At 44.2% G+C, this 22,120-nt stretch overlaps 1 protein-coding gene across 8 annotated transcripts in view; it reads right to left on the bottom strand.

Moving 5' to 3' along the window:
- Positions 1–22,120, bottom strand: part of HMBOX1 (homeobox containing 1) — a 77,890-nt gene that overhangs the window by 23,502 nt on the left and 32,268 nt on the right. For 7 of the 8 annotated variants that reach the window (XM_088534378.1, XM_088534380.1, XM_088534377.1 and 4 more), the window contains exons 2-5: positions 21,215–21,298; positions 10,968–11,447; positions 9,022–9,107; positions 2,211–2,321 (exon numbers count right to left, since the gene is read on the bottom strand). In XM_088534378.1, the coding sequence (XP_088390504.1) occupies positions 2,211–2,321; positions 9,022–9,107; positions 10,968–11,447; positions 21,215–21,237 (700 nt within the window). In that variant the 5' untranslated portion in view covers positions 21,238–21,298. The remainder of the gene's footprint in view (positions 1–2,210; positions 2,322–9,021; positions 9,108–10,967; positions 11,448–21,214; positions 21,299–22,120) is intronic. The other variant, XM_088534381.1, reaches the window with a different exon arrangement.

Consider the following 22,120-nt stretch of genomic DNA (forward strand, 5'->3'; position numbering starts at 1 on the left):
CTTCTGTTACCACCTAAATGGATTCAGGCAGAAAATGGACTAGTTTGAAGAGCTGTTTTCAAATATAAGGATAAAGAAAAAAAGGAGGAGGGAACTAAATGCTCCCCAAGACCTCACGCTGCGCACGGGCAACTCCAAAGCCAATGTGCTCCAGCTCAGAGGGACCTGAGTGTTTCCCTTATAGGAAAAGGATTCAAGTATTGCTCCCAACAGCTCAAATGGGAAAGGATATGAGATCAGAAAGCCAAATATCACCTCCTAGTAACTCCTTTCATCACTTAGGCTTTTTAGAGGACGTCTATGGCAAGCGACCAGGTCTGCACTGCTCCGTTACAGGTGCTGCAGGAGGCTCTAATGATTTTCTCATTTTCTGTCTCGAAAGAAGGCAGCAGAAAGTCTAGTCAGGCCTTGCAAACCAATCACAGGATATTGTAAATACTAGCCAAAACTTAGGCTCCAAACTGTTCTGTAAGAGTAATTTAAAAACAGGATTCTTTGGATGAGGCTGATGTCTTCGTTAAGGCACTCCACAGGCTGTCAGCACAAATGCACATTAATTATCTCTTGGCTGGCCAGTCTGACCTGCAACATGTTAAAAAATTCAAAGCAATGGAATATCCTAAAATAAGTAAATGCCATCACATTTTCCTATGGTAGATTTTCCAACAGCTATAAGAAAACCCAGAGCCCCCCACGATCCTTACCCCAGCCTCTCCAAGAGAAAAGCTACGTTTTATTTGTTCTAAAGGGAATTTAAATGCATCAGAACAATCTCTTGGCACTGGTAGGGGAGACTTTCTGGCTTTTACACTACCTGAAAATCTCTCAAGATCTCTTATTTGAGAAAAGGTTAAACTCAAACAATCCATCTTCAAGGAATTTCCCCAGGTGAGTAAAAAGAAAACCGAACAAGACCTCAGCACGACAATGCACTAGAGAAGCAGAGGGTTATGTCACTTCATTTCAGTTTAAGATGTAACCATCAATATTGCTGCTTTTCCTTCCTTAGGCACTTCTCAAGAGCAAAGGGACAAACAAGGCGCTGGGAGGTGGTGAGCACAGGGAGGGAAAGAAGGTGAAGAGGCAGAAGTAAAGATTTGAGAGCTCACTTTGACAAGGCTTTCTTATCCCAACACGGACTACTGTTTCCTAAAACACCCAGACAATATTGAAAAGATTCACAGTAGTTGATCCCAAGAGTCCGGATCCAGCAGCTTTGCCAATCCTTTCCATTTCCATCCTTTAGAGATGTCTCCTAGATGTTTAACAGAAAGGATGGGCTCAACTCTGGCTTTGAGCACATCCGAGTTTAAGCCAACACATTCTCAGGCCAACTGACAGGCCCTGGAGCCTCTTGACTTACAGCTTTGCACAAAAGAGACATTTCTGAGGATCTGTTTTCACTGGAATTTTTCTTAATAGAATTCTGGACCTTGAGGCCAAGTTTGCATTAGAGAGGCTGAGTCCCACATTTCTTTAATCAATGACACAGTTAATCTAACTGTGTCGTTGCTTAAAGGGAATTAAGGGTAAATATTGTGATCTTTACAGTGAAAGTGCAAGGGAAAGACAAGAACCACAGCCAAACAAAAGTTAGGGAGAAGAAAAATGTAAAGAAAGTAATTGGACTGTCTGTGACTTTGCATGTTGTCAGTTGGCTAAAGACAACGAGGAACTTTATTTCTCTTTCTGTTTTTGAGGAGGAGAGGGTGGGATTTGAGACACACATCTCTAACATCACTATGGCTATCAACATCCCATCTGTGAAGTTGTGGTCCAACCCCAAAACCCTGGAGATTCCCTCAAAGTTCCTCTCAACTTAAATGAGTTTTTGCTATAATTTTGTGTTACGAGGACATTATTAATGTTTTTTGTTCAATCTCAAGAGCCTTGGAATATATTTCAAGCCTGCTGACTGCACCTTCAGTGATGGCTTCTGACTCCCAGATTTGGCCAGTGGTGGGAGGACAGGCCAAGTCTCCAGGACTAAAGACCTGGGCAGGCACTTATGGATGAGGCACCACTGGATCATTGATTTGGACCAAGTGAGATGCAGTTTTGTCCCTCACCTCCCTGAAAACTAAGCCGGTCAGAGGGGATACAACACACCACCAAGCAGCAAATGATCAGTGATAATCAAACTAGTGACAAAAGACATTTTTTTTTCCATAAATAAAACAGCAGGAGCTGTTTAGCCTCTATTTGTTTACCAGGATTTGTCTTCTCAAGCTGGTACCATCTGTAAAATGCCCTTTTCTTTTGCTCACTCAGGTCCGACCCCTGCTGCAACAGCCAATGGGAGATCCGGCTCTGACTGATACCTGTAAAAGAAAGAAAAAAATAAAGTGGAAGAAAAAAAAATTTAAAAACACTTTAGAGTGATTTATATGTGGATAAAAGGTGTTGTTGTAAGAAGCCCAGATACTGAGAGCTAATGCTTCTATCACAGAAAAGATAGAGACCTGAAGCCTCTCCCCATGCTGACCCTAAGTGCTTCGACTTCTCACTGTTGCTATTTCAGCCTTCCTCAAGATAAAGTCTGAAAGCAGCAAGGACACAAACTGGGAAGCTAAATCTTCCACTGACTTGTGCTGCCTGCATCTAAACCAGGGCTTCCCTGCTCCTTTTATGTCTTCAGCTGTAAAATGGGAACAAATCCTTTACTATAGTTATATATCAAGAATGATGCTTAGGAGATGATTATCAATAAGTGCTTGAATAAGAAGGGGGATGGACATAGAAGCAGTTAATGTCACGTAGACCAAACCTCCCCACAAATGGAACAAGACAACTATCAGCTGCTATAACAGAAAACAAAACAGAGGTCCAGGTAGGGCTTGTTTAAAATAAGAGTTTTAAGGGAACAGTAAAAGGGAAAAAAAATACCTAGGAGTCAATCCAGTTATCTCCAAAGGACAACACAGAGCACAGGATCGACACAGAGGGAGGAAAAAGGGTGGTTGGGGCAAGAACCAAGCAAAGCAAGAGGTATCAAAACGCACTAGTAGCTGGGAAACTGCCAATTCCTCCAAAAATATCAAAACTACTCCAAAATATGTATTGTCTGCTGAACAACTAAAGCCGGACAGCACGAGGGAGAACTCCCTGTGGCCTCCAGCAGGCTCTTCAGCTCTCAGAAAGGGTTAAGAGCCCATAAACTCTGCTGGGAATTAAAGTTTTAGGAGGTGCTCAAAGGAACAAGCTACTGCTGAACACCACCTGTGCCAACACCTGCTTGGTGGTAATAGGGAGGCTGGCATTCCCTCTTGAGAGGCGTGAAGGTTTTATAAGATATCTCATAATCATATTTAACTCACCAAAAAACAACCCCCTGTAGTTTTACTGCTTCTAATAGGAGATTTTTACGATGCTTTTTTTTAAGCATTGAATACAGAAGCTGGTTAACTTTGGGATGATTTAACTCAAGCCTCACGTGTCATATTCAGGTGGGTTTGCTCCAGCCAGATTTGCAAAATCACAGGGTTTATTATACCAGTTCCTGGAGGCTCTGAAGTTTTAACTGCCTTGTGGAAGAGGGACAGGTTTGCAAGCACAGAAGCTCCCTGGAGTTTAACAAGCCCTGCTCGTAAAACATATCCCGGTTTGGGTGGTTTTCCCCCATTTCTTCCTCATCTTAATACCCGTTCCCAGAGGCTGCCTTGGCAGCAGGAGCTCAGGACAGCTGGGGTGGTCAGACTTTGCCCCCAGGCCTATATTGGGGCATATAATTGCATTTATACTATTAGAAAAGTGCAATTATTTGACCAAACCGAAGCCTCGGAGCCTGTCAGTTTACTTCAAACCTCTCTACAGAAACACACAAGAGAATCAAACCAGAAATCAATGTAAGCTGATAAAACCCTCCAGCCCAAAGCGAGGCTCGAGTCTAGCTGAAATCAGGCAATCTAGATGCCTGATTGTCAGAGAAAAGGACGAGATTTTGAAAACTCGCAGCCTCCCATCCACTATTATGATTTATAAAAGCCATTTCTTTAACACGGTGCTGCAGGACACAAATGTTTGTGTCTTGCTGCTTTTGGCTGCACGGCTCCTATTAATCAGTGGGTAACAGCAGCAATAATTTACTTGTTTACTATAGTCCACTTACCGCTTATTGCCCTGAATTAGTGTTTATTCAGTGTTGGGATAACAACTTAAGCTACAAATGCAAAGCATTATCTGCTAAAAATTATAAATAGAGATTAAGTGTCTTCAACAAGAGCCACATAGTGGAAAATCCAAATTCTGCCCAAGAGGCTGCCTGGTGCTGTCAGAAAGTGGTACAGATGTGCGGCACTTCAGACAACGCGCCGAGACGGAGCGAAGCAGCCAAAAGCCTGAGCCTATATATGAGCCTATATATGAGCCTATATATTGCCCTGGCCACTCACTGCAGCTCCCCACAGGCTCTGAAGTCACTTCTGCAAATCGGAGCTTTGCCGAGGCCATCGAGATGGGCAGCATCAGAGACAGCACTAGAAATTATCCAAATTATAAAATTAACATTGTTGACTTATTTCTGATTGCTTCTTGATGGGATTGATTTTTATGCTATTATTTGGCTGCAGGATCTCACGAGCAGCAATGCAGCCCATAGCACCTTTTGCATTAGTAAAAAGCTCAGTTTTCTTTCTGCAGCAAGGCTGCAACCCCAGATAACACCCGTGAGGTGCAGCCTAGGTAGCTGATGTTGCTTTTGGTCATAGGCATGAAGTAGATGATTTCTAGGTTCTGTCAATTTTTCCACTTTTCATCACTTTGCTTTCTTGTCTCAAAGACCGAGGTGAGAGCTGAGCTTTTTATTGAATTCTCTACCTAAACCCCTGCTCCTCTCTTTGTTCTTATGGCACAGAACAGTGTTTTCCTGTTCATCAGCTCAGTTTAGAGGCCCCAAAACTCCACGTTCCAGCAGTCTGATTCAAGGTCACATGCAAAGTCAGCAGCAGAACTGAGCCAGGATCCCCTAGACCCCAGCACGGTGCCTTAAGCTCAACCTTATCCTTCTCCCCTTCCATTAACACCCCCGCAAAACCATCACGCCCCAGTTTCCAGCATCTCAAGTTGATTTTGTCCAGTTGACTCTTGGGGACGATGCCTAGGACAGCCAGCAGCACCACCCAGCCACACAGGCTGCAATCAGGCTACTTTAGGAAATTGCTCTGGCAGTCAGAAAGAAATCATCGCGCTGCCAGAAGTGGATTAATGAAGTCCTCTGGAGTACTGAAAACCCAACTGTCTCGTGGAAATTCACTCTCCAGCTGAACCACGGGCCTCAAGGCAGGCTGACATCCTCTGGCCTCTGCCCATTCTCTCACAAAGAAATTATCTGGGGAAACTTCCATGCCAAATACATGAAGGAAACAGCAAAATCCATCATAAATAGAAGGCAACTGCTATCTACAGTGCAAACCTGCTCATAACCCCCCAAACTGCTCCTCTACAAGGTAACTAGTTTTCACCTTCACAGGTTGGTTTGTTCTCTGCCTCTGCTTTGCATTTCTTTAATGTTTCTTTCAAGGGGGATTTTTAGAAGCACCTGGAATATGTCAGATTTGGAGAAGAAAGTACCTGACTGGATCTAAATTCCTCAGTTTGTATGCAAAGTCCCAGATACATATAATATGTGCTGGCAAAGGACAGCTATCAATTTAAGAGATTAGCAAAGCTTGTTAACAGCAAGCCCGCAAAGATCAAAATCACATAAAAACAAATCTCTCCCTGTGTTGTTACAAGTATTTTTAAAAAACAGCACAAAGAAAAGTGTTTTTAAAATGCAGATTCTCATGGTTTTCTCCCCATCTAAACTTAAAGGCTTAAATCAAGAGACAACATCTTTTACTACGCTTACATTTGCCTCTCTCTCATCCTCTGACCACAGCCTACTTAGCGCCCAGACAAATAAAGCAAATTACAGTATGCAACTGCAAATTAATGTTAATAAAAATCTGGCATCTTACCTACCATACCTAGGACTATGTATCTAACCCCCAAGTAAACTGCAGCTACGTTAAAAGGAGCTTCAAACGAGATAGGAAATTCAGCAGGAACTATTATTAGCTCCTGTTTATACTGTCATTTTTGTTATCAGTAGGAGATTATTTATACGGAGCCCAACCCAAGTGCTTCTTGTTTATCTTATTACAGATACCGTTTAAAAAGTTTCTATATTAAGCAGCTCCTGGATTTAGGACCAGCACTAATAAGTGTTAAGCTATGTTTTTTTGCTTCTTATCAATCGTTTCTTTATGCTCGTCACCCTTTAATACTCTGAGCTATTCTTTTCCAATTTGCTCTGTCCCATCACTGCTCAAGGCATCCCTGCAGAATGTCTTCCAGGTCTAGTTCTGCAAGCCAGATTCACTATCTACATAATTTTAAAAGTTTCTGGTCACCTTAAAAAGACTAAAAGAGCCTTAAATTTGTTCTGTGACAACAGCTGCCTTTCACCTTCCAGTCCACATCTGTCTCCCTTACTCACATACCTTCCCTGCCCATCATTTTCCATCCTCTCTCCTTGTAGCACAGGAAAAATGAAAGGAAAAGTCTTTAGAGAGAGCAACATTAAATGCAAGCCTGCTCAGGGTATTATGCAGATGTAGTAATATATATTCTATAAGTGCACTGCAAGGTTAGAATTAAGATGAGAAAGAAGCTGGGTTTTTCTGTTTTGCTTTTTTCTAAAAGAACCAACCATTTACGTTTCGTTTCATTTTTCTTTTCTTGTTTGAGTGACTATAGATAGCTTCACCTGTAAGATCAAGTTTGTAAATACTCAGATGGTGCCATCTGGGATCATATATTCTGCATGTACAAGGCTGAGCAATATATTTTAAAGGAATCAGTTCCCATAGACATTCCTACCAAGTAGACTTGAGCATGACATAGCTAAACTGCAACGAGTAACAAGAGGAAGAGAAAATGAGTGCATCAGAGCACCCACAGGCCTTGTGGCTATCTTTGCTTGCAAAATTGCAGCATGTGTAAAATATCATACTCTGTTCTTATTCGAGAGGTCCACAGAAACACCACAACCTTTAAATCCTCCCAGTTTCCCATTGATTTGGCCTGAAAAAGAAGGTAACATCCTAGTGCCATCAGTTCAGTCTTCATTCCATTCCACTGCCAGGTAGAAATGCTAGACATCTAGAAATACTTCTTCTGATCAACATCTATGTGGCTCCCTGTTTACCCTCACATTACACGTAGGGATTGAGTGGATTGCAAGGAAACCTGTGTATAAGGTGAACGGGGCTACTTACATATGGGAGGAACAGCCTAACAAGACAACAGAAGATCCCAAAGGCTAAACACTGACTTAACACCCTACAACAACCAGAACCAAGAGAGTAGGTTGAGGAAGGCAACAAAATAAGCAGGTGTGAAGAGATGCAGCTAGACTTTGCTATAGCCCAACTGCAGGGGTGCCAAGACATGCATTGAGACACACACAGAGGTGATTAAATCGATTCCTTTTGTAGACAAGGGCTCTGATTTAACATGGAGATTCTGCTCTACTGAATGTGCATGAAGTACAAAATGCCGGGTGGTTTGGGGAAGGCTGCCTTGAGGGATTTTTTTCCTCTTTGCATTACTTCTCTTGAAGGAAAAGAGCTAGTTTGACTGCCGGGAGACAAAGGGAGTGCTAGAACCTCCAGGCTCAGTCTCGAAGAAAGTTTTCCTTTTGTTTGCCCTTGTAAAAGCAGTTAATGCAGAGATGGGTCATTCAGGGACTATATTCAGGCAAGAATTGCACACAAGTAGGGCAGTGACCCACAAACTCCTCAAACTTCACCATTGGGGTTCGGATCAAACAACTAGCCTTAGCATCCGATTTGCCTCACGCTCTTCCTACCATCCTCTAAAGCCCAGAGAGTTCCTTTGAGTTACACAAGATGCTGCTCTCTTGACTTGAGAGACGAAACTGAAACCAGGGAAGGACAAGCAAGTTGCTCAAGGCCACAGAGAAGGGATGTGAAAGGGATTCCTGGCTCACATCACATTTGTGCCTCTCTACCTGAACCGCTGGTATGCTCAGGGCCTGCAAACCCTGCTTGCCCACATAGATGGGTTCTCAAGACATTTCAACACTGGCAATATCATAAAAGAGCTGGGTTGTCATCCCTAGTCATCACAGAACCCTAAAAACCATCTATTTCAAGGTCTTTATTCAAGCTTAGTTTCAAAAACGAATAAATATTATAGATATAACGTGGGATAGAGCTATCTATTTTTATCACGGAGGCTTCAGCCTAGATTTGCTACTGGCTCCGTGCTGCTCCGGGCAAACAGCATGAACTTGTAAAGGAGAAGTCACAGCACTCCACCCCATGGAGGAGCAATAAGACTTCATTACTGTTTGTGTAGGGATTTGGAAATACACCAAAGGAATAAGTGATATCACTGCAGTCTGATGGCTTGCCCTGAATGCCAACGAGATAAGGAACGGGCCAGAGGGCAAACAGAGAACTCCTCTCCTTCAGGTAAAAACCCGAGTGAATGTGGTCCTCCCCTCGACCTGGCACCTGTTTTTCATTAATTGCAACTCAAAGTGAGTGAAAAAAACTTTAAAACTCTCACAAGCAGAATGGGGATAGTGATGCTGGCTACAGCTGTGCTTCCAGACTTCTCATATATGCATGATAATACAAATACATATTATGCATATATATCTCCACGCATAGAGATGCAGCTAGGCATCTATTTGCCACCTTTAACAAACAATTTAAGAATTAAGCAAGAGCGCTTGCATTTTAAGCTAAGAACGCCAGGGCTTATTATAATGCTGCAAAATAAAAATCTGCTAGCACAAGCCACAAAAAAAAGGCAAAGTGATTCACTGGGGAAGTTCCATGATGTGCGGGACAATGGGTCTTAAATCAAAGGCATACATTACCATGACTAAGCTGACAGATCTGCACTGCAATGCAGAAAGGCAAGCACTATTCCAACATCTGCACCGCGCACCCCTCGGCAGCGGGATCGGCTTCCCTGCGTGGAGAAAAGGGCGCCCCGAGCTCTTACCTGTTACCTGTGCAACGACTGCTTGGGAGATTCGCCGGTTGGCTAGAAAGGCTTTGATTTCCTCCTTTATCACGCTGCTGTCCCTCCTAGCAGGACAAAAAATAAAGAACACAGGCAAAAAGACAAGGCAGACCCAAGAGCACTTGGAAGGTGCAAGATGGTTTTGTTTCCTGGGCTTTGGGGGGATGGAGCGGGGAAGGCAGGCGCTAAGATCACCCCAGTATCTCACCAGGGGACACCTCCTTTCACCAGTGTCACGTTGGATCCAAGCACCCTAGCAGCAGAACGGATGACTCATGTCCTATATAATTCATAGGAGGTGCAGGGTTGCCATATGGAATGGACAAAGTTTCATTACACGGGGATGAATAAATCTCGCAAACTAGCATAAAAAGCTCGGTCATAAAAACGAGGCATAAAAAAGCAAAAAAAAAAAAAATACAAGGTAGCAGGGTCTGCACGGATAGCTACACAAATGGATATACATACACAAACCTCCCTCAGCCTTTCAAGGAAAAATACCTTAAGGTGGAAGTTTTTGCAACCGCTATCCCCCATCTCTGCTTCTCTACACGGCTTACACTGAGTGAGCAAGTGGAAGTTGTTAAAGCCTTTATTCACCTGGAATTATGATTTTTAAATAGTGTGCAAAGACAGTGCAGAAGGGACTAAAACTGGGCCAAAAGAAAAATAATTTGGCGGTTGCACAGGGGCTGTAATATGCAGCAAATCTCAACCGCAGTGAACACACACTGTTCCCCTCCTCCTTCCCACCCTGCAAGGTGCAGACAATTAAAACCAGACTTTATTAGGCTTTATTATTCAATAATCTCCCTTCTTCTTCTCTCTTCCACCAGCAGGCAATTTTAAGATTGCAAAAAGATCAAAATAAACGCTATGTTGTGGGTTCATTTTTCTTTTTGCATCCAGTGCTCATCCTCTATATGCTTGGATATAAAAGGAGCATCAAACGTGAACAAGCACCAAAAGCCCTACCTGAGATTTACTGCATGAGAACCCAAAACTCAAAGGAACAGTTGAATTTCAGCAGAGGGAACTCAGCACACCGGAATTCTCACTACACTCCTGCATTATCCCATTTTTTCAGCATCATTTACTCTAGTTCTCTCCCAGGTACTTCATAAACATTGTGCTTTGGGGAGGGAAGGGGGAAAGAAAAGCACTCCAAAATTACGGCCAAAAGTACTTTGGAGCTATTTGGCCTTTATTTCATTGTGCTCTCAAGGCTGCTGATTTTGACTTTCATCCTCAGCAGAATAGTCCCCTCCTTTAATCTTCGCCACACGACTAAATAAGTGGTTAAAAGTAAAGAAAGGTCAATTTGGACAAAAAAGTAAATAAGAAAGAAGAAAAAAAAGAAAAACTAGCTCTTATCGAGGACTTCTGCCTCTTCCTCACTGTTTGTATGTTCCTGCTGCCAGTGTGAGGCTGTACAAACCCCGGAGCTCATCCCTTTCCCCAAATTATAAACAAATAAGACCCATGTACTGTAGACCCCAGGGGAAAGCCTTAACCAGGCAGGCTCCCTACTCATCCTACACATGGAAGGAAATTCGATTGGGGTAAGGTGGTGGAGGAGGATTCGTGCAAATTAAGACTCAGTGAGAATGCTACTGAGTAAGGAAATTTTGTGCTCTAACACGAATTTAATCTTTCAACAGCATAGGGAAAAAAAAAAAAGCCAAATATTTCCAAAATAAATCAGCCTGTAGGATATCTCCACAAGGACAGGGGCTATCTACACAGGACCAGGAGGCAGGTGAGATGCAGACAGATAGTGATCAGCAGAACTGGTAAAGGAGTAACTGTCTAAAGCAATTCCCACTTTCTTGATAACACCCATTTGAGCAATCCTCCAAGAGGTCTATTTCCGAGGGATTTCTCCCCCTGACTTCCCAAACTTTTTTACAAAGACTTGTACTAACCTCATCAGTTCCTCCACTTTGTCATCAATATCCAAGTCCTCTTCAGAAGCTTCAAAACTGTAGGACCTTTGAGCCAGGCTGTTTGCCAGGGGGTAGCGGGTAGGGGACATCTTCCCGTTGAACGCCGACAACCTCTCGTTACTCTCCCTCCCGTTCTGATTAGTAGTGCAAGGCTGTGGGGAGGTGTCGTAACTGTTGCTTGGGGACGGGGACATCCCCGAATGCTGGGTCTGTGTTGAAGCTGTGGCTGTAGAGGAAGATGCTGGGACGTTGTTGGTGCTGTTGCTGTAGGAACCCCCTCCGTAGCTAGACCTTCTGCCAAATTTGTCGCTATGCTCTTGATCGAGACGATCCAAGGTTTCCAGCGCGTGGAGGATTTCATGTCTGGTCATTCCCGTACGTCTCAGGCGCTGAAGCAGGTCTATTTGCTCTATGGTAAATCTTGGTTCGTCCGTGTAGTGAGACATGGTTTCCAGCAGGCTAAAAAGAAGGCGAAACAGAAACGCAAATGCTTCAGTTCAAGAGTTCTCTGTGGAAAAAGGACTTTATACACAGGAAAAAACAATTTCGGTCCAACATAAGTCACACATATGACAGAAGGCAGCTCAGCCACCTCCAAACTCAGGGGAGTTTTCCCATCGATGCCAGTCTCACCACCTGGCCAAAGGGCTCACTTGTGCTTTCGATAAACTTGAATTACAAAGAGACACTGGTTGCTCATTCATAGATGACACAACTACAGTTCAGAGACGATCGAATTTTGCTCTTTCCCAGCAAAAATCCCAGACCCCAAAAGTGATCAGTTAGGTCCAGCCAAGAGGCAGAACTTTCTGCTCAAGTTTTAACCAGTTCTGACATGAGATTTATGAATAGGAAGTAGGAAGAGCACAAGTTGCCCTAAGTTTTTTTTTTGCTACCCTGAAAAAAAGAAGATAAAACAGCCCTAGCGAAAATGCTGGTGCCCTTTAGGCCTAAAGTTGGTTTGACTGAAGTTGCATTTTTGAAGTTACTTTTGAGCCTGCAATGTTGTCACGGATCGCCTGCCCTAACAAGGAAAGGGCAGCACATCCAATTAGACCACACTTTCATTTAAAGAAGTCAGTCTACAGCCTTTCCCCCTCTAAAGGCAGGTTTCTCGTCTAACGCAATGGCCACGGTGGCTAGCCAAAAGCTTTTTTAACTCCTAAACTTCCCAAGGTATCAGAACAAGGAACCTCCTATGTATCGTTGAAGACGCCCGAAATGGAACTGAAAAAAATCACATTATGCTCCCTTAATCTCTTCTTCTTCCTAAATCCACCCCAAACAGACTTAAATGGCATAAAAATGATGAGATGTCTTCCTTCAGAATTCAAGATCATGAGGAGAGATGGCAGATGGAGGGCAGGCAGAACTTGGCAAAGAGATCGTGGCATTTTCCATCCTTCTTGTCAAGTGTCTTATGAGTCAAGGGCTTCTTACAATTCCTGCAGGAGAGCAGGGGGAAGAGATCACTCAAACGCCGGGGGAGATGACAGAGCTGCCGTGCAACCTCCACGGGTCAGAGTAGCTTCAGGAAAGTCAAGCTGGCAGCGTTTGGGGGTGAAGCAAGGAAGAGATTCCTGCATCTCCTCATGCAGACCTGGCCTGGCAAGGAAACAGGGTCTGTCCTTGAGTCAGAGGACGCAGCCTCGTCAAAAATGGGAAATTAAAAAACGCCCAGGAACAGGCACTGAAACAGTCATCTGCACACGGACACCTGCACCGTTCGAGTGCTCAGCGGCACAGTTCTGGCCCTGCACAACTTTCATGCTTTCAGGCACTTCATGGGTATTATTCCCAACTTTGCATGGAGCAGGAACCACACACGGGCTGTCTGCTTGACTCATCCATTTCATCAAGGCTAAGAGTGCCCGGTAGGACAGATGTGACCAGATAACCTCAGAGCTGAAGAACAAGCCCTGGTTTGGCTTAGTAGGGTGGTAGCTGCAGCACAGTGCGACAGAGCCAGCACACAGTGACCATTCCCAAAACGGAAAATACCAAACCAAGAAGCAGATCCCTTTGGTTTTGTACTGGAAATATTGAGCCCTTTCACTGTTTTCACATTAGAGATGGGTACAGGGGAAAAGCAAGCGAGAAGACAATGCAAGGGGCTCGCTGCCATCCAAGGAACTGACCTCCTGAGAAGAGGGCAGACGGGATAGAGAGTGTTTCCATCCAACAGGAATGTGCTGTCCCTTGGACAATTAATTACTGAAAATGCACAAGCCGTTTCCAACTGCCCAAGAGAAGCACCCAGATGATTCCACTAAAACGAGAGCGCCGCGGCCAATGCAGCGGCAGACGAGCAATGACTGGAATGACAACAATTAAGATTTGGAAGTGACATCCACGATGGAGACGTCCAGAACTTGTGGAGGAGCAGCCAGAGTGTTCCAGGTTCTTCCTCTGTGCTGGAGGAGGCCATGCTGCTCTCATCTTCTCTCTAAGCCTTGGGACAGCAGAAGTGTCACACTGGTTTAATGTCACCGTGGCACGTCACAAGCTCCTGCACACTCCGACAGCCCCCAGTGTCAGCTCTGATAGTGTAAAATCTCTCATTAAACATTTGGTTTTTCAGCAGATAGACTGGCTTGCTTTTTCCTCAGAGATAAAACCATTTTGTCACTTCTTACCATCTTTTTTTCCTAATATAACTTTGTGAACCAGAACCTCCACCCAGAATTAGGTCTACTCAAAATTTTTCCTTTACTGACCCCTTGAGTTTAATACCAAAAAATACTTTGGATTATCTAGTTTAAACTCCAGTATGTCACAAATCTAGAAGTCTAAAAGCTTGGTCCTTCCAGTCCTTTGAACCTAAAACCTTGTGTCCAACTAAAGTATGACTTGCCAGACAAATGTCATGCAACAGAGGAGCTACCATTTCCTTTAGCCATTTGATGCCACAGTCAGTTAAAAGCAGTATGTGCTTTCCTACACCACTGTGGGATCTGCACCAGTACTTCTAAATGAGCTTTATATGCTGAAAAAAGGCTACAGGAACTGGGAATTTTCCTTAAAAACCCCAAAGGAATATTGCAAAGCTTGGCAATATTGAACCTGTGCCGGCATTGCCAACTATCTACCATTTTTTAATGAATAACCACACCAGCATTATTTAGAATTGCCATTCTAACAGGACTTCAGTTATTTTCTCCTTTAGAAATATTTTCATTAAACCCACCTTGTTCAAAAAAATCAGTTTACAAAGCAGTTAAGTAAATCAGCCATTTTAGGATCAGCATAATTTCATTCACCTCATTAATTAATGGAGATTCCCTCGTACTTCATGTATCCCCACCATACTGCTCTAAGAGCTCTTATTCTCCTGAACTCCTCCAGACAGCTTTAATTCAATTTGCTTTTCCCCTCTTTTTCCTTGCAAAACAAAATCAGCTGCAAAATAACAAGAAGCAAAACAAGAGACGGGCAAGATAATTGAGGGGGCACAGGAGAAAATAAAGATATCAAAAAGTACACCTGACATCAATGACTGTGGACAAACTTTGCTGCCCAAGTAGCACAATATCCTCAATTATAGCAGGTATCAAATTCTAATTATTTGCTGCATCTTCATATCAGTTACCAAACCCCAAACCAGTGAGGTTGGGCTGAAAAATTTGCTTGAGGCTATATTTAAGAAAATGTGCCAACCAAGGGAGAATTGCCTTGAGCTTAATGCCCTGAAATGCTAAAAACCAAACTTTTGTAAAGACAACTTAAGCCCAAAACTAAAACTGAGCAATTTTGTGGCAACTGGATCTAATCCTTCAAAGGAATCAAACTTATTTAGATCCGGATAGAAAAAGGTGGCTTAAAATACCAGGCCTATTTACCTTTCCTGCATTAAGTTGGCAGTCATGCCCCACATAAGATGGCACAATTCCACTTACTGCCTCTTGGTATCTATAAAGCATTAAAACTTCATGCTTATCTTTCCAGGCTCATCCAAAAGGAACCTGAGGTACCCAGATATCAGATTGAAGGGAGAACTGTAAGGAGCTGAATAATAAAAGAACTGTATTTGCTTCCAAATCCACAGATAGGAAACTTCCAGCAGGTCTCAAGCACTCAGATGCAGGTATCTCCACAGCATCCTTTTTTCCCCAGCTAAAGCTGCATTCTGGAGCTGTTCAGGGGAAAAATTACTCTCACTTCCAAGACTTTGCCCTGTGACACCTATTCTCACGAAGCCCACAAAGACACAAGAACCATGGACCCAACAGGAACGTTCTGGGTGCTGCAACATGGCAGAGCGGGAAACAACTCCACGTCCAACTGAACTTGCAGAATTCCAAAGCAATTCAATTAGGAACATGGCCAGAACAGCAACCCTAACACCTCTAAGACTTGAGAGAAGACTTCTGGACTCTTTCATGCTCCAAAGACACCATTTTCCTCTCTCCTACTCACCATGAGTAGGACATGCTCTAGCATTACTGCAGAGATCCTTCTCCAACTTACCACCAAACCCTGCTGCTCCACAAGCTCTGCAAAGCTCAAGACACTTACCTAAACAGTTGTGGTTTTTGATATGAGACCCATATTTGATAAAATCGACCTAATATGGACGTGGGTAGAGCCAGAGCCAACATCCTATGTCTGGAAATTGGTTTAAGCACAACTCCGATAAAGACACATCAACGGTGGGACAAGCAGGATGCAGATAAATGCCAATTTGTACACTTTGGTGATATATTACAGGGTTAGACATCTAACAGCGCTACGCCGTCCTTTAACAGGATCCCCAGCATTCATAACCTTCTATTTTATAACTTTTTTTCCTCTGATTCAGCACTTTTGGGGTGTCATTAAATGGGATCTCGCAGGAAGAGCATCGCAAGTGAAAGCTGGGCAAACTACGGCCTTTGCGCCACAGGAGGCAAAGCCACCTTCAAACCAGCAGCCCCTGCTCGACGGGGCAGCGAGGAGCCCACTCATCCTGGCCCACACTCAGGCTGAGCAGGAGCAACTTGGAATGTTCCGTGGAGTTGTAGTGGTTTCAAGAGAGAGAAAATAAATAAATAAAACAAATCAGGCCTCAAGCGCTCATCGCGTCAGCCAACACAAGGCCGCCCTTATCTCTACGCTAGCGTAATTGCCTCCCGCCGCCGCATCCCGCGGGCCTGATTTTCGGAGAGGGCCCTACTCCCATTCCCGCTGATTGGCGAGCGCGGCGCCACGCTCCTGCCGACCCCGCTGCTCCTCATGGAGCAGAGGCCTCGCGGCCGGCAGCGGGATGGGCCTGGCGGGCCGACGCGCGGGGCCGCGGCGTCAGCGCGGCTGCTTACGGATGCAAAACGGCGCCTCGTGAATGCCGAACGCCGCCACACGCTTTCGATCAAGACGGTGACAGTTAATAACGGCAGCCTGAAACTTCTGAAAATAAATCCAGTGTAATCAAATACTCACCGCTACACAAATTACAGGAGGCAAGCTGAGAGCAGAATATCAACATCTCATTTCTTCAGGAGGCCTCAAGGTGCGGAGCTGAAGAGCCCCAAATCCAGCCTCGTTTGCTCTGTGTGCGCTCTTCGTCCCTTCATTTGCTATTAGAGGGTTCCTTTCCCTTCATTTCCCTCTGAAATTCCTCACAAATATTGCCTGCACATTGGCAGGGAGCAAACCCTGGCCGTTTTGCCGCTGATTCAACTTGGGCGAGTAACTTGCTCTCCTTTATAGTATCCGTTTTACATCCTTGGAGAAGAGGCGAACTTGAGATCAATTGTACAAGGGAAAAATATAATATAAATGCCAATTATTGTCATAATCCAAGTCTTACACCAGGGACTGACCTCTGACTAAGCAGAGGGCTGGCAGCCAGGTACTTCTGAATTCTGCTCAAGGCACAGACTGATTCACAGCACCACTTTATCTGTCTAACCCTAATGTTTCCTACCTCTCAAATCCAGGTTTCCTTATTATTGTTGCAATTCTACAGCAACAAGGAAGGAATTGAAACTCCGAGGCTGGATTCAAGGGCAGAACGAATGTATCAGAAAGACTAAGAGACATCAAGAACGGCCGTAGCGGTGGCCGAGTGCCAAATTAGGGACCAAAGCCCAGGCCTGTGCCAAAAATGAAGGAGAAGCACTTTGATTTGGGACCTATAGACCAGCTTGGGGTATATAAGCATCGATGATGAAAAGATTTGTGTGTTTGAGTTGCATAAATAAGCAGATATTGGTAACACACTGAAGTACTTTCTTTAACCCACATGAAGAATCAGAGCAAGAACCACATCCAACCTGGATACAGCTGGACAAGACACGCATTTACAGCCGGCAAAATTCCCAGGGTAGCTCTGTTGCTGTCTGCTGTCTCCTCCACTTCTCTACTAAAATCCAGACAGCACCTTAAAATACTCTGCGTTACGTCTGCTAGCTGAAGTATTTGGCTCCGTATAGCTCAAAAACATCTTTCTACAGAGCAGCCCATGGAGGCAGAAAAGTGGTATGATGTGAATTTTTGAGAGCAAGAGCTCAAACACCGAGCTGCAGCCTTTCAACAGGCCTAAATGACACATCCAAAGTCACACAGGGACTAAGTGCCAGGCTAAACTTTGAGTATTTTCTCACACAGAGTCATCTTACAGGGTCCATCTACAGCACCAGACATGGCAAGTTGCCACCAAGGGGACTACCACCCTCTTCCACAGGCAAAAAGAAGGACATTTGGAAGCATTTGCGCCACCTCCTTCTCCTACAGAATGTCACCTGCATTTACAGCTCTTCTCTTAAAAGCAAATTCTCTACGTTTCAGAGAAGCAAAATCCAAACCCAGAAAATCTCTGAAATTTATCTACAGCTAATCCTGCGCTTAACTACAAAGCAAAGGATTTTCTACCAGAAAACAGTTTGCAAGTGCAGTTCTATTGGCACGCGCTCGCGGTGAAGACACAGATTATACCTGGGAAAACAACTCGTAGATAGATAACAGCAGCTCCTTAAAGAGTATAAATTATAATGGCAAAAACACGGGCTTTTGGCTGCAGTTGCTTCCATATGAGAGTTTCGCTTGTTTTTTTTTAAGCATTATAAAACCCCACACCCACACTAATTAGTGCTGGTAAAGCACTGACCTGGGAATACAGGTAAACTTCAAATGGGAATGTTGAAATGTTCCATCAGAAATCGTATTTTGAGAGGTAGCTTGAGACAGGCAACACAACCAGTGGTGGTCATCTCTCATTGTTAACACACACTAATTAATCGATACTGCAGTGATCCTGTGAGGTACGAACGGATAACGACTCCCATTATATTTATGGGGAAACCAATAGGGATGTATTTGTCTATGCAAATATAATTTCTTAATTTAATCTCTAGCAATATATAAGTCAAAACTCTTGTATTCCTGCTGCTTATTAGTTTGGAGCAACTCTTTCTGACCTGAGGGGTAATCAAAACAAGTTGCAAATTGCATCCTAGCTCTGGTCTTCACTGTAGATAGAGTAGCTGTGTTCCTGCTCTCCCCAGCCCATGTACACTTATTTCTCTTCCTCTATCCTTTTTTCCCTTTAAATAATCATTATAAGCAGGTACACACGAGACAGGCCATCATTTCACAACCCCCTAGCCACTGGGCTGTCAACTTGATCTTTTTAATTTTTTTTTCTACTGGATGTTTTCTTCTTTCCTCTTATGTAACCATGAAGCTCATTTATCCGTTTTTTTAAAAGATATCTGTGGTTTAATCTGAAAACTTCACACCTAACTGGGTCATCTTGGCCCATTTCCTCTCATTTAATACTTTCTAATCCCCTTCAAATTGTTTCACCCCAGCTTTCAGCCAGGCAGAAATCATTCCCCCATACTTACGTGGCATTCTCAATGACTGTATTAACTACACATATCCTGGAATCAATCAAAAAAAGCAGCTACCTCTCTAATAGAGGATGGCAGCTGATTAACAGCACTCATCAATGTTGCCCAACACATCCAGAAAGCAGCAGGATAACACAGTATCGAGCTGAAACAGCACCGAGGCAGAACGCGACTGAAATTTGGCTAAAACACAGGAAATTAAAACAGTGTAATTCACAGCTTTAAGATTTATGTTAAAAGTCTGATTCAGAGTTGAGGCTGACAGACTGTCCTTGTGCTCATACAAAGCACAGAGGAGCACTAAGCTCATTCTGCGAGCTCGGAATTGCTGGTATAATAAAGATGTGCAGGGCAGCGTGGCCTTTCCACCAGATTCCCTTCCTGCTGGGAACAGGAACTTTACAATTTCAAATGGTGACTATTTAACACTAAAAACCCACCATTTTTTCCAGCTACAAAGAAAGAATAGGAGGAGGCCCATGGGACTGGCAACAAAATAAGAAACCACTGCTTCTGAATGAAAGACTAACCCAACAGTGATAGAAAATAATTATTCAATGGTTGTGTCAAGAGGCCCGTCTGAAACACATCGGTGGTTTAGTTAAAATTCCCCCCGCCTCGATCAACTGTTACCCCTTGCTGCAACTCGTTGTACAAAAGCCTGTATTGGGATTACGAAGGTCCACGTGCCAGCTACATAAGCTGCACTCGTGAGATCATCCATCTGGGGGAAAATTGGCCACATTCACAGCAGCCCGGTTCTCGCTGCCTCTTCTGGGGACAGGATTTCTCTCTAAAGCGCAGTCTGCCAGCAGGTGCAACCAGAAATCAGGTGGTCAAAGTGTCTTCAGGCTCTGACAGCCACTGGACAAATATTTGGTCGTGTCTATAAAGAGGTTCAGGGAACAGTGATATAGGACTGGGCAGCAGGAGAGATGGATTAAGTACAATACAAGGAAAGTTACTCCTTTTGATCTGACAGGCTTCAAACTTAGATTTTTTTTTGCCTTTTTACTGGAGTGACAGGATGGATAGAAATCACATATAAGACATATGAGAGAAATCATTTAAAAGAGGAAAGTAACAGGCCTCAAGCATGAATTCTGGACAAGCAAAAACGTCAGTTTCTACTGGGCTTCAAGATCACAGAATCCCAGGATGGCTGAGGTTGGCACGGACCTCTAGGGATCACCCAGTGCAACCCCTGCTCCAGCAGGGACACCCAGAGCACGGGGCACAGGGGGCATCCAGGCGGGTTGGACATCTCCAGAGAAGGAGCCTCCACAGCCTCTCTGGGCAGCCTGTGCCAGGGCTCGGGCACCCTCACACCAAGGAAGTTCTTCCTCACATGGACATGGAGCTGCCTGGGGTTCAGCTTGGACCCGTTACCCCTTGTCCTGTCACCGGCCACCACCGAGCAGAGCCTGGCCCCATCCTCCCTACATTCTCCCCTCAGCTACTTGTCCATGTTGCTCACATCCCTCTCAGCCTTCTCTTCTCCAGGCTCAACAGGCCCCGCTCGCTCACTCTTTCCTCACACGACGGCTGCTCCAGTCCCTCCATCACCTTCGTGGCCCTGCGCTGGCCCCTCTCTAGCAGCTCCACGTCCCTCTTGTCCTGGGGAGCCCAGAGCTGCCCCCAGGGCTCCAGGTGCCTCCCCAGGGCTGAGCAGAGGGGCAGGATCCCCTCCCTGGCCCTGCTGCCAACGCTCCTCCTGCTGCAGCCAGGAGCCCATGGACCTTCTTGGCCACCAGGGCACGTTGCTGCCTCATGGGGAACCTGTTGGCAACCACGACTCCCAAATCCCTCTCTGTGGAGCTGCTTTCCAGCAGGTCAACCCCTAATCTGTGCTGGTTCCTGGGGTTCTTCCTGCCCAGGGGCAGGACCCTGCACTGTCCTGGAAGCACAACAGATCCAGTGGTTACGGACTGGATCAACACATTTGACTAATATTAGCTGCCCCCAATTGTCTACTTTTGCTATACAATACTGCCCTTATGGTGTATTCATCCCTATTTACCAAGCCTGTAGCGCAAGTTTTCTTGCACAGCTCTGGTATCCATCTAGTATGTCCAGGAAACGGTGCCACCTCCAACTTTTAACAGAAACCTTTCTTTGATCAAGACCAAAAGTATGAAAAATACGTGATTCTACTTCTCTTTTTCGTACACAAAAGCATAAATAACGTGTCAGCCAAAGCAAGTGGAGAAGTCAGTTCTGCTGTTCCTTGCCTTAAACATCTCATAAAAGCCATACCAGTGGCACTCTCCAGTATAGCAACCTGCTGATCATAACTGTAGCCATTTCTCTGCTCTTTTTAGACAAATAAACATAAAGAAACTTTTGAGCTCTCATCAGCTATTATTTTTGTTGTTGCATTTCTTGTCATGTACTTACACTACTGGAAAAGTTCTGAGCATACTTTACATGGGGATGGGACGTTATAAAGCCTCGTGGGGGTCTTCAGTGTTATTCACCATTCTGTAGGACAAACAACAAAAGATACAAAAAAATGTTAAGAGATTTCTATGAAAGACAAGTACATTCTGACTTTTCCTTATCTGCTAACAACTATATGACTATAGTTTTAATGCAGAGGCTATCTTATGGCAGCCCCAAATCACTTCTGATAGGTAAAAACCAAACACAGGTCCCTTCAGGAGCCTTCTCAATCATCTAACCCATCCCGGGGTGGTATAGTGTAGACCAAGCACTAAATATAACCACAATTAAGCAAAATGCTCTCCGGAATCACTGAAGTTTCTGCTATCATCTTTCCATTTTTGTGCTTTCTCCTATGGATCGTTAAGGCTCAGCCCTCTGCTTCCCTTTGCCCTCCACGGCAGCTTCGACACGGTTTGCTGCGGCCCCACACAAAATATTTCTTCCCATGCAGACACCCTATGAATTGCAACGATCCCAGTTATAAACGGGTGCTTTATAGACCTGAACAAGGCCAACCAGCTGAGTATTGTGTAGAGCCCCAGATGTAAAACTGAAAATGCTCAATCACATTATTCTTGGTAATCTGTAACTAATTCAGATCCATATATAATCATAGACGGACACTTCGATGCACACGGCGAGACTCCTAAGGAAAAAGTTGACGTCTGGTGGTGTAATCAGTCCAGAGACTAAAATTTAAATTACAATTGATTTCTTTGAGCCACAAGTAAATTAATCTATGCAATCATTTAGCCTTATGACAGTTACCTACCCTTTTAACTCACAAAAGCTATTAAAAGGATTATTTGGCTAACATCCGCAAAGAGCTTAGAAGACAGGTACTATGTTCTGAAAAGG

The sequence above is a fragment of the Tinamus guttatus genome, unplaced genomic scaffold, assembly GCF_059628265.1.
Source record: "Tinamus guttatus ecotype Peru unplaced genomic scaffold, ASM5962826v1 Tinamus_guttatus_pri_ptg000548l, whole genome shotgun sequence".
In the NCBI taxonomy this organism is placed as follows: domain Eukaryota; kingdom Metazoa; phylum Chordata; class Aves; order Tinamiformes; family Tinamidae; genus Tinamus; species Tinamus guttatus.